At 31.4% G+C, this 13,141-nt stretch overlaps 1 protein-coding gene across 1 annotated transcript in view; it reads right to left on the bottom strand.

Moving 5' to 3' along the window:
- dars1 (aspartyl-tRNA synthetase 1) overlaps nucleotides 1–13,141 on the bottom strand; it is a 58,141-nt gene that overhangs the window by 33,427 nt on the left and 11,573 nt on the right. The window contains 1 exon segment of the mRNA NM_001077611.1: nucleotides 4,818–4,920. Within this exon segment, the coding sequence (NP_001071079.1) occupies nucleotides 4,818–4,920 (103 nt within the window).

Here is a 13,141-nt window from a genome sequence, read left to right as displayed (position 1 = left end):
TGCTTGTGCATTGAAAGGACATTGGCCTGAAGGGAGAGGTGGCTATAAAGAGAGGATTATACAGAGCGAGTGTGTTTGACCTGCTCTCTGATTGTGCACATATGCTTTATCTCACACCACATTTGATTTTCAAAAACATTTACTAAAGAAGCCGAGCAAGCACTGCTAATAAGTATGACCCAAAGTGTCTGCAGGGTTTTTTTTTAAAAACATTAAACACGTGGAGAATTAAAATGAATACCATAATGGAAAGCATTATGATAATATGTAAGTAATAAAATAAAAACTACCACAAACACGATCACAAACTTGACTGTTAATAATAATATTAATAATAATAATAATATGTCACCTACACAATCACGCACTGCATGATATGCAGTGAAATGCTTACACAAGCACTCTTGACCTTAAAATAATAACAACAATATCAAATATAATAATTATAACAATAAGGATCTAAATTATTGATTAATAGAAGTTATGGCATATAAAATAAAAGCAAATATAAAATATTTAAAGACTTTAGATATAGAGTATGTGGATGTAGAAAATAAAAATAGTAACAATGATGATGATGATGATAATAATAATAACAATACATATTCTATGTAGTTTTGTTTCAAAATAATAATAAAATAAATAATAATGATACAAATGTAAACAATAGACCCTACATTTCAGACTTATTAGTCAAAATTATGAATTATCACATGTACATTAATTTGATTTATGTATATGTGGCCAAATGAATCAATATATTATCTGCATTATATTACTTTTTCATTCGAAATGCATAGAAAGCATATAAAAAATACATATTAAGTGTCTAATTCAGGGGTGTCCAAACTCAGTCCTAGAAGGCCAGTGTCCTGCATAGATTAGCTTCCTTCTACACACTAGCCTGGAAGTTTTAGTATAGCTTGAAAAAGCTTGATTAGCTGGTTCAGGCGTGTTTACATTGGAGTTGGAACTAAAACATGCAGAACACAGAGCCTCCAGTACTGAGTCAAGGCACCCCTGGTCTAACGAATGTTTTAAATGTCTCTGAATACAAAACATACGAACAGGGCTGAAATAATCATCATTCGTTAGTCTTATTTCTTTTAGTTTGGCTGGAATAAAAAAAAAAGACTTGCGTAACTACAGGCTGCCAAATACAGCACTGTTGTCCAATGACTTGCCAAATGAATCTAGTTAAGCCTTTAAATTGCACTTTAAGCTTAATATTAGTATCTCAAATTATTTCTAGGAAAATATCAGAGACTGTCATCTTGATTAAGTCACAACCACTTGTGAACTTAAAATAATAACAACATAAAAAATAATAATAGCAATAAGAATCTAAATTATGAAGGAATGGAAGTTACGCCATAAAAATAAAAGCAATTATAGAATATTTAAAGAGTTTAGATATAAATTATGTGGCTGAAGCAAATAATAATTACAACAACAAAAACAAATCATTATACGTAGTATTTTTTCCACAAATAACAAAAATATAAACAATAAACCTTACATTACAGTCAGACCTTACATTATGATTCAAAATTATGAATTATTACATCTGTATTCATATGATTTATGTATTTATGCCAAAATTATTTATTTTAGTTTGGCTGGAATATAAAAAAAATAAAAAAATAAAGACTCAATGACTTGCCTAATTAATCTACATAGGCCTTTAAATTACACTTTAAGCTAAATACTAGAATCTTGCATTATTTCTAGTAAAAAATTAGGTGCTGTCATCTTGCAAAGACAAAAAACAATTATTAAACATTAATTGTTAAACCTATTATGTTTTTCAAAATTGTTTTCATAAAACATCTCTTCTATAGCTAAAATATATTTTTTAAAGAATTTAATTTTGTAATATTCTTGCATTTAACTGATTATTAATGTTGCAGCAAAGCTTGATTATTGAAAACTGCATGTCCACTGACAAACAGATCATCAGCTAGAGGGAGCTGTGATCCATTGCACATGGTACTCGGATGTTTGAGCTGGACAACTATCATCTGGATCGGAGGCATCATATTTTTAGGAAAAACTGCTTAGTAATAACTTTTTGATATGACATGAAAAGGAGGTGAAATGTTGTAAAGTAGCAGATGAAATTACTGTAGCAATTAGCATTGGCTTAACAACTTGCACAAAACCACTAAACCGCTTCAATAAATACATACAAGGCATTTTAAAATAAAAATAAACCATGAGAAGCTGAGTATTGCAGTAATTCTCCCATTGTGATCAAATAAACCATTAATCTTACTGCAATACATTGTAATTAGCTCCAATAACTGCTTTTAGAAAAATGGTGACCAAAAAACACAAGAATAAATGAATATTTACATTAAATAAAACTATTTTTTTTGCCAAGTAATAAAACCCTTCCAAACTAATTTTAGATTCAGAATTACACATTTTGTAAAATTACTCTTTTATAACTTATATGATTTTTCTTGTCAGGAAAAGCCTTCAAATATTAGCAAGGAATCTATAAGATAATAGAGAGCATTTGATTGGTCAAGATTTGATGAGAAAGTCCATTTAGGCGAAAAGTAACAAACTATAAGCTTTGTTCATATCAGGCTTGAATCATCTACATGCAAAGTTTTTCACTGTTATGGAAAATGCTAGCTTTTAGATATCCTTAAAACAAACAGACTGATACTAACATGCTATAAACTTTAATTTCACAGCACCTTTAAATTATATTATTTGGTGACTTTACTTGCAAACAATTTCAGGTACACATTCAAAAATCAACATTATTTTAAAACATGACATTATCATTTCAGATCATTCTGGTGAATATTAACAGTTCAAAAGCACATCCATCTTAATGACATATTTGGAAAATCAGTTTGGGTGTGATAAGAATGCTGCAACAAAACTCAAACAAACAAACAAAAAAAAACTACATATAATGTGGCAACCAGATTTCATTAACATCCCCTAACTGAATTTCTAACTGAACCGTTTTGTTACTTCACTAAGATTTACGTAACACAAAGAGAGGAACTTTCTCGGCAAAGCACAAAAATCTGCTTCAATGATCTTGCGAGTTTAAGGAAACGCTCATCTTAGATTTGCTGAGGTGAAATCTTTCAGTTAGATAAGAAACAAGCGAAGTGCAGTTATCAAGCAGGAGCCTTTTCAGTAAAGAACAATCGCATTCAACTGTGAGCAATGGGAAACTAAATCCGCCACGTAAGGAACTGGAAAGGAACTCCCCAGACCACAACACCCTTCCTAATTCATGAGCGATAATGCGAATAGAGTTTAGCCTCCATTCAATGCTGCATGAGCAAACAGAGGATGTTAACATGGTCGAGCACAAACCCTCTGACCCTATAAAAGACTTGAAGTGGACTTTTAAACAAGCGGACAAACCTTGTCTGTTATATAGTTTGGAAAGTTTATGAGATTAAATATTTCATGCAGCAAAACAGACATTCACATTTGCATAACAAGTCAATTCACACTTTCTAACTGTCCATGATAGAATAAGTAATAAAACATAAACTAAATTATTATTATTTTAGATATAGACTGCAGTTCTGCACAAGAAGTTTGGCCAGAGGAGAAATGGTCATGCCCAACTGAGCATGGTTTCTCTCAAGGTTTTTTTTCCTTTACTTTCGTCAATTGGTAAAGTTTTGTTCCTCAACCACTGTCGCCACTGGCTTGCTTGGTTTGGGACTTGAGGAGCTGCGCATCGATGGATTTGCTCTTTAGTGTTTGGACTTCCAGCAGCAAAAATTAAACTAACATAAAGCTGAACTTCATCTCTGAAAACTGGACTGCAGTTTCAATTTACTAGAATGTCTATGTTAGGCTGATTTGACACAATCTACATTGTAAAAGCGCTCTAAAAATAAAGATGAATTGAATTTCATTGTAAACTTAATTTGTTTGTAATGTTTTTAAAAGAAATTAACAATTTAACCCTTATCAAAAGACAAATCAAACGCAATTTTCATTGTTAAAAATTATCTTTATTTCAAAATAAATGTTACAAAAATATTAAGGAAAATAACATTATATGAGCCTTAAGATTTTTTGCATGAGGCTGGCAATAATTTGTTCAACAAAACAACATATTAAAATGGATTATGTAACACTGTAGGCTATAGTATTTATGATGATAAAAAAATAAAATAAAATAAAATAAAGTTAATTCACTATATTATTATTATTATTATTATTATTATTATTGTTATTATTATTATCATTATTATTATTAATAATAATAATAATGACAATAATAATAATAATAATAATAATAATAATAATAATAATAATAATAATAATAAATAATAATAATAATAATAATAATAAATATTTATTAATTTAAAAAAACATACTACGAAGTTATTTTAATAAAATTCACTTTATTGTTTTATTGTAATATTGGTCCAACAAAACCAGCCTTTACAAGGGTAAAAGTCTTAAGGTCATCCAGACTAAATTGATAAATATGAAACTAAATGGTACCTAATGTGCCTCAACGTGTTGTGTTTTGGGCTGAAAGGTGGTCCTATTGTCCCACAAACCTCCATTTGACCTCATTCATTCATGCCAGACTTTTAGGTCGACGTGTCTCTCTGATGTATCTCCTGTTTGTTGTTTTAAAGGGAACTACCCATTACCGTGTTGAGAGAAAGCTGTTTCCGACTTTGAAAAAAAATGGAGCTTTTGTTTTGAAGTGAAACTTTATCGATCGCCACTTAACATGTTAAAATGAAAGGAGTCTCCAGGACTTCACTTTTTCCCACAATTGTTTGACAGGAAACGTGGCCTATACTCACTTAGCAGCAAACTTGACCATCTGCTTGCTGGCACGATCTCCCACCGCGAGCAGAGCCTGAACCGTGAACTGCTGGTGACGCAGGACCAAGAAGCACTGCTTCCCTGGAGAAAAAATAAATAAACTGTCAGAAAACATACCTGAGAAAAAAAATACTCGAACAATGCTTGCTGACTATCTAGAATAAAGAGCACACTAATAGGACATAAACTGGTGGTGTAAGCTTTGTTTGTTTGTTTGTAGTTTAAGATATCAATACCAACTAAAGATGTAAATCAATAAGAAACTACAAAAAGGTTTTATAAATGTTATAAATGACCGTTTGAAATAATTCGTTATTCAAAGAAATCTGTATTAATAAAAATAAAAATAAAATGCTTAATGGTTTCTGAAAAAATCATATGTATTTTTTAAAAATAGTATTAATTGATTTCATCACCAATAATAAAATGTTTACTATAATCTCTGAAGGACCATATGGCATTAAAGACTGGAATAATTTAGTTTTGATACAAGAGGAATAAATTATATTTTAAATATACATTGATATAAAAATATTATATTGATATAAATAATTTTTATACATAAATAATTTCACAATATTATTATTTTTATTATTTCAACAATAGCAGCCTTGCTGAGCATAAAAAGCAAGACAACCTACAGTAATAAAATTGTAGAAAAAAAAATCCAACCTAAAATAAAAATAAAGATTTTTTTTTTTTTTTTTTTTTGCTGTTGTAATTTTTAAACTTCATTCATTTCATTTTCTTTTCAGCTTAGTCCCTTTATTAATCTGGGGTCGCATCTTTAAACTTATAAATTAGAAATAAAGGCATAAAAATATTTGTAAAATCATAATAAAAAAATCAACTTTTTTGTAAAGTGATCAAAAAATAATAATATAAAATAAAATGTATAATAAAAATGTTTACTATAATCTCTGAGGGATCATCCAACATTAAGGGCTGGAATAATTTAGTTTTGATACAAAAGTAATTACATTTTGTTGATATAAAAATAATATATTGATATGTGTGTTCTATACATTAATAATATTTCACAATATTAGTTTTTTTAGGATTGTTTTAATTCCACAAAGCAAATGGCAAAAAGCAATTATTTACTATATTAATACAACTTTATTGTAAAAAAAAAATGTAGCATTATATAACTTTAATATTGTATCAATAATAAAGTGCTCACTTTCACCATAAGATCTCTCTGAATTTCTTCAAATGCTATGATCATGTTATCTTTACAGAAACAAGTTAATGTAGATGATATCAGATTACAAAACCAGCACAACAAGTCGAGCTCTTCAACAACACATTTTCCTGAGAACACTATCATATTTTGACTCCATCAAACACACAGAAACCAGCTCTACAACTATGATCCCGGATAGAGATTATTGCAGCACTGGCCATAAAAGCACCAAGTTAACTAGCACCAATCAGTTGTCAACAGACAGCACAAACCTCTTTGAAAGACACAATATACGCAACCCTGTCTTGTCACCAAATTGCTTATCAGACACCTTGAGAGTGAACAAACTGGGATCTGTGTAAACCTGCCACGAAGCAGGTCAAGATCAGAGACCACCCAGACTCTTTGAAGCCTGACAGATAGTCGAGTGCTAGTTAAATAAGCAGAACCCTTCATCCCTGAACAAATCAGGATGTTGTTGTGCTAAAGGACATCCTTCAGCTCGGAGTTCACTGACAGAATGAGGGAAGCTGGAGGTTAAAGGATTCTTGACATGGAAGTTGTCCAGGAAGGAATCTTTGGGAGATACAGTCATAATACATGGTTAATTCATTAGCACACACTTAAAACAGACGGGTAGGTGTGAGACCCTCAGACCTGAAGTGTGTGGGGAAGACAAGGGAAACCCGCAGGGTTTCACTTGGCCTGTGGATTCAACTGTACAGTTTCCATTGTCATTTACTTAAAACAAACACAGCCGCAGAAGGAGTTTATCAGTTCCTTGGTTTCATAAGCCTTCATCCCCTAACAAATCTGACACTAAATAATGTTAATGGGACCAATATCCCTCAGAGACCCCATAACCTGCATTAAATCACAAGTATGGAAAATTACAGCACTTATTTTTTTTAATAATAATAATAGAATTAATTATAATATAATTATAATAAAATTATTATTATTATCATTATTAGCGACAGACAATATTTGGCTTCAAGGTTTACCACAATTTAAAAATCAGTCTAAACTGCCAAAATTTTCTATTATACCATATTTGCGGTATATCTAAGTTGTTTTTTACATGTTGTCAAAGACTTTTTTTTTTTTTTTTAGGGCAACAGTATCTCCAGCATCAAAAGAGCATCCACATCAACAGTTACTGGTCAGCCCACGAGTCTGAAAGCATTTGAAAAACAAATCACTTATGCACCAACATCCAAGCATGCTAAGACTAAATAAAGTGCAGTGGCTTACTTTACATCCAAAAAAAAAGAAAGATATCCAAAGATGTCTTTTAAAGTTAAAAAGAAATCTGTGTTTTTGAAACTAATGAAGACAGCAGAGGCTGACATGTTTACTGTTTCCTAAAATAAAATATATTGTGTTCAATGGGGGAAAAGGTTGTTGTTTTCTTACCCAAACATTTAAAAAGACTTTACTTTAAAGCAATAATCAAAACACTGTGATGCTATGAAACTGTGGTATTATTATCCAAGGTTATCATACCATCAGAATCTTAATTATATTATATTTAGGGATGTAACGATTCACAGTGAGCTGGTTGAAAATCGATTCAAATATGTGATGATTCAAACCATTGGATGAATCGCGATACATTTTTTAAACAGATGGCACTGTGTTTATAGGTGCAAACTTGACATGGTTTCCGCTATATTCGTTCTTCCATGCGCCACCAAAATGCATCCCGCCACGGACACATTCCAGCTTCTCATTTATAACATTGTCGTTGTTGTTTTTTTAATAGCGGGTTATAGTTGCACCTAAACTTAATAGGTAAGTGAATTATAACAGTGTGAACTTTTCTGTAATCGTAGTAGTGCTATGCATTATTTGTTTAACCCTTTGAAGTTACGTACTGACTGACTGACTGACTGACAGGTGCGTGATGCGTGAGGCCAGCAAACACGATGTAGCTTTCAGTAAGGATGAACATAATTTGCATAATTATCCTTTATAAATAAAGATCTGCCTATATGGTTCTGCATATAATGACTTTATCTTTGCTGGAGTATATTACTGTTTCACTTTACTTTAAAGTAAAGTACTTTAATGCCACTCTGTAGGTCTAGTGGCAACATTCATAAATACACCTAAAAAATCTAATATATAGTAGACATACTTGCTACAAAAACGTGCTGAATTGCACTTCAGTAGAGTTTATTTGAGAGCGCACAAGAAGATTTTTGCTTGAGTAGCATATATTTAAGGGGGTGTGCAAGAGGTTTTGTGCACGAGCAGAGGAAAAAAGATATGCATGCTCAAATTGCAAAAGTGCTATCTCGAATTGTAATACAGTGCTCACGACATTTCTCCATTTGTTATTGAAATAACGCAATAAGTGGTATGTAGACTTGTGTAAAATGTCTGCCACAACAGCTGAAAAAAATCCTAGAGGAAACGCTGCTTGATTTACCTGTACATGATTGACGAGCAAGAGGAGGGGCAGCAGAGTAAAATGACAACAGTGAGGTGCGCCAGATAAAACACAAACTGTGTGCAACTACTGCAAAAACACATTTACTTACACTAAAAGAACAATGAATATTATGCACATATACCATCAGCACAACAAAAAAAACACACATCACACACGTCTATAAGCCAAAAAAAACTGTTAATAAGAAAAACAATGCAGACCGGATGATTTGCAGCTCTGCTTGCTCCTACGAGTGTTATGGAAATCACACGGGCGAAAGTGTGAAAATGTTTTTTTTCAGACAGAAAAAGAATGTTATGTTACAGAAGCAGGTATTAGATTATTTGGTAACACTTTACAATAAGGTTCATTAGTTAATGCATTTACTAACATGAACTAATCATGAACAACACATGTACTGCATCTATTAATCATAATTGAACATTTACTAATGCATGATTAACATCCAAGTCCGTGCTTGTTAACATTAGTTAATGCATCATGAGTTAACGAACTAACAATGAACTACTATATTTTCATTAATTAACGTTAACTAACATGAATAAATACTGTAGTAAATGAATTGTTCATTGTTTGTTCATGTTAGTAAATGCAATTTTAACACTAACTAATGAACCTTATTGTAAAGCGTGACCGATTATTTTACCCTTTCCTTTTTAAATTAGTTTATGCATATTTTAATCATTTGCTTCATATTATTGAGTATTTTAAAATGTTTAAAACTATCTCTTCTTAAGTGTATCACACTGATACTTATAGTTATTAATTATACAAGTAATATTAATTCACCTTCATAATCATGTTCAACTCCTGACTCTATCCTACTATATAATTAGTAATTGTAAAATCAGTATTTTATGCTGGTGGCCAGTCCCCCGGATGAGACAGCCTATTGACCACATACACCCTATACACAATGCTTTCTGTTTTAGAAAAGGCTTTTTCCTCTCCATACCAGCCATCTCAGTCCCCAGTGAAAGAGTTTTTTCAGCAGCAGGGGACATTGTAAATGTGCAAAGACCTCAGCTTTGACCAGAAAACATATATATTCTGATATTTTTAAAACAAAATGTAAAATCCTAGTACTGTCACAGATTTAGTTTGTTTATAATAATGAGTCTTATTTAGGTTGTATTATTCTCTTTTTGGGGGAATTTGTTTGTTTTTAAAATAGCAATTTATTTATGGCAGAAAATATATTATTTTGCAAAAAAAAATTATTATATATATTTTTTTCAACTAAAAATATATATATTCTATTATGCATAATTAAATATGGAAATTAAATTGGCTTCTTCATAATCTGTTAAGCCACAATCAAGACAAAAAAATCTATTAATTGTGACTTCTGATTTTTTAAATGTGCATTAAACACAATAAAAAAAAATAAAAAAAATTGGAATAGTACATTAACATCCAGCTTGCTGTGTATTGTGCATGCATTGTATACTACAAAATGCTAAAGCCAAAACGTTGTCAATGATTACAAATAGCATGTCACTTTAAGAAAGTGGAATCCATTTATCTACATTTCACATTTCTATTCAAACTTTGTTAAAATCTCACAGCTTTCATCAGGTTAATTCACTAATTCACTTGTCCTTCTATCTCACATGTATTAATTATATGCATTTATAATTTGTATATTTCATGTATATTTATGCTTGAACTGAAAAGTTAGCTTTGCACAATATTCATAGCAAATGTATTCAGTAACTCACAAGTGGTTTACTTTATCATTAAAGTTGTGTGTCATTCTTGGAAGTACAGTCAAATACTAAACCGAAAGAGAGAGATCATAACTGTTGTTGGCATCACTTCCTGTTCAATCATCAAGAAACTAGAAACAGAAAGTACTGTGATTTCTGGGAAACTACATTCCCATATGTCAAATGCAGTAAAACTGTGCTTTCATTAAATAACTAACCTGTCAAATCATATTTTATTTAATAGAGTGCAATAATACAGACACTTGACATGTGTACTCTTGAACATATTCATTCTCGTCTGTCTACACGTTTTCTCTCCAAAAGGGATGACCAACAAAAAAAGTCTTAGTATTCATTTAAAACAGTCACCGCCATCTTTGATCTCCTTTCACATTGTCATTTTGTGGCTCCTATTTATAGTATTAGTTTTGACATATGCGGGTCAAGCAATGTGAAACGTTAGGCCACAAATAATTAATTTGATATGAATTAATTGATTATTTATAAATAATTAATTCACCGCCACCTTTGACAACAAAGCCATCTTCTATCACAATGTTTCACATCAAACATTGTACGATGTTCGAATTGGTTGACATCGCCTAACCCTAGTTGACAGCAACAAAAACAACTGAAAACACAAGCAACATGCACATGCAAGAAGCACGGTTATATCCCGTGTGTGTTTTGTTTACATTCACTTCTTTTTCCTACTCTCTTCATTGTGTGCATTCTTATTTTACTCTTAGGTTCTTCAATCTCTCCTCTCCATAACCATAATATTTGATATTTTTTACTTAATTTTGTTCTAAATTAGAATAGTTCATGTTTTGTTTCTTCAAATGTAATTAGTTTAGTTTGAGCATCATGTGCTAAAGAATTTGGGTTTACTTCATTATTTTGTCATTAGTAGTAATGTTAAAAGGATTGTTTTTTTTTCTTTTCTTTGCTTTGCCTTGTGCTCCTATTTTTATTTATGCTAAACTTTGTACATTTCTTCCTTTTGTTATTGTTGTTGATTTGTTTATTTCCAAGTATTTTAAATTGAATTAAATAAAAATGTTATTTGACATATTTTTTAACAGTTTGTCCAAAATCAAAGTATTCCATACATCTTGAAATAAAACCATTGAGGATAAAAATACAATAAAGCCCTGGGCTTGTTTCCATTGTGGTCCTCGCTGATAAAAAAATAAATAAATAAATAAGAAAAACTAAGAATGGCTACAAAATACAGTTAATGGATAAAACAAGCAGTACCTCCACATTTTAAAACAGGAACAAAATTATTCACAATACAATAAAATAAACATATAACATAAAAAAACATCATCATCCACCATGCAACCATCTGCATTCAGACCCAGGATTCTAGAAGGAGAGGAACCTTCCTCACTTACAGCATTTATATAAACACGATTAACTTTTTAATGATATAACAAAATGTTATATTTTATGTAAAATTAGGAACAGTCTATCGTATATGTAATAGCATTAAATACTTACTGTTTATTTCTTTGCATTTTAACTTTGTAAACTATAAAATCATGGGTCTCCTCACATTTTGTATCAGGATTATGCAGGTTTTTGTCTTGAGCTCGTGAGCCAACTGACAAAAGCCTTTCTTTTTCCCCTGCTCTGTTGGCCACTCAGCTCACAGCGCTCAACTCCCATCATGAAGCATTTTTTTTATTTTTTTTTTATTCCTAAATAGACTTGAACTGTAAGAGTGGGGTTTCATGGCCCTTTAAGTCTTTTATGTCCTTGATCGATTTTGGTCATTTGTTCCACATGATTGCACTGGTGTATAAAAACATATTTTTCTTTAAATAAACAAATATTAAAATCCCAACCGCTAGTACTATATGAATGCTGTTGCCTCACCATTTGAAAATAGCTCACCAAATAACTAGGAACCACACTAATAAATATTTTACGTATTTTTAAAAAAAACATGCTTTTAGTAACGGTTAAGATACCTAATTTCTTAAAAAACTGTGTAAATGTGTTGTATGATGAATTTTTTTTTTATTATCTTTACTAATTTGAGTAAAGAATGCATAAATTCCTCCTCGATTTTATTTCTTTATTGGTCTGTGTAATATTGTTCGTTGTTGTTGAGGGAAGAAGACAGGGTCGGCGATTCAGGTAAGCAAATGGCTTTATTAATTTTTAAATGCCACCACACATGTAGCAGTGTGTGTGTGTGTGTATATGTATTTTCTCTCTCCCCGGCTGCTACTTCTCTTCTCCTTAAGAAGGCTGTCTCTCCGGCTCAATCACTAGAATAAGCAGGTGTTATTTATTATTTCTGATTGGCCTGCTGATTAGCCGCCGGGCTCTGAGCATGCTCTCCCCCCTCATTGGGTGTTTGATCATGCTTACCTCTCCACAGTCTGTTCCAAACAATATTCATTGGCTTTCTTAAATGTTACAATATCATACTATTAAACATGTAACAAGCTCATACATTACACTCAAACTTAGATAAACTACTTATAGCGCATGAATACTGTGCTGATGACAAATTCACATGCAGAACACTAAAGTATACCTTAAATTAGAGGTCATTTCCTAAATAGTCACCTTTGTTTTGTCAGTGTGTATTCTTGCCCATTAAAAGTGTTGATTTATTTTGACACATAATCACCATGGAGAAACGTTACCCAAAATCCTATTGCAAAAATTCTGAATAATATGACAGCACTTTGCAGTTTGGACCACAGTATTTAGCCATGAAAGGTTCATTTGTCCAAACTAATCACCTGGGTATTGTATGACTTCTGAACTTTCTGCATGAACATGACAGTGTGTCATCCATTGTGACTCTACAATCTGAGGTGAACCATAATGACTTTCCATTAATGCAATAAAACAACCAGCAACACCAAACAAGAAACCTTTACGCTTTGGTAAGAGCAGCTTCCACATGTTGAAACGAATTGAGCA

Source organism: Danio rerio, chromosome 9, assembly GCF_049306965.1.
Source record: "Danio rerio strain Tuebingen ecotype United States chromosome 9, GRCz12tu, whole genome shotgun sequence".
NCBI classification, from domain to species: domain Eukaryota; kingdom Metazoa; phylum Chordata; class Actinopteri; order Cypriniformes; family Danionidae; genus Danio; species Danio rerio.
Note: the sequence above shows the minus strand (reverse complement) of the source record. Positions and strands in the feature narration are given on the sequence as shown.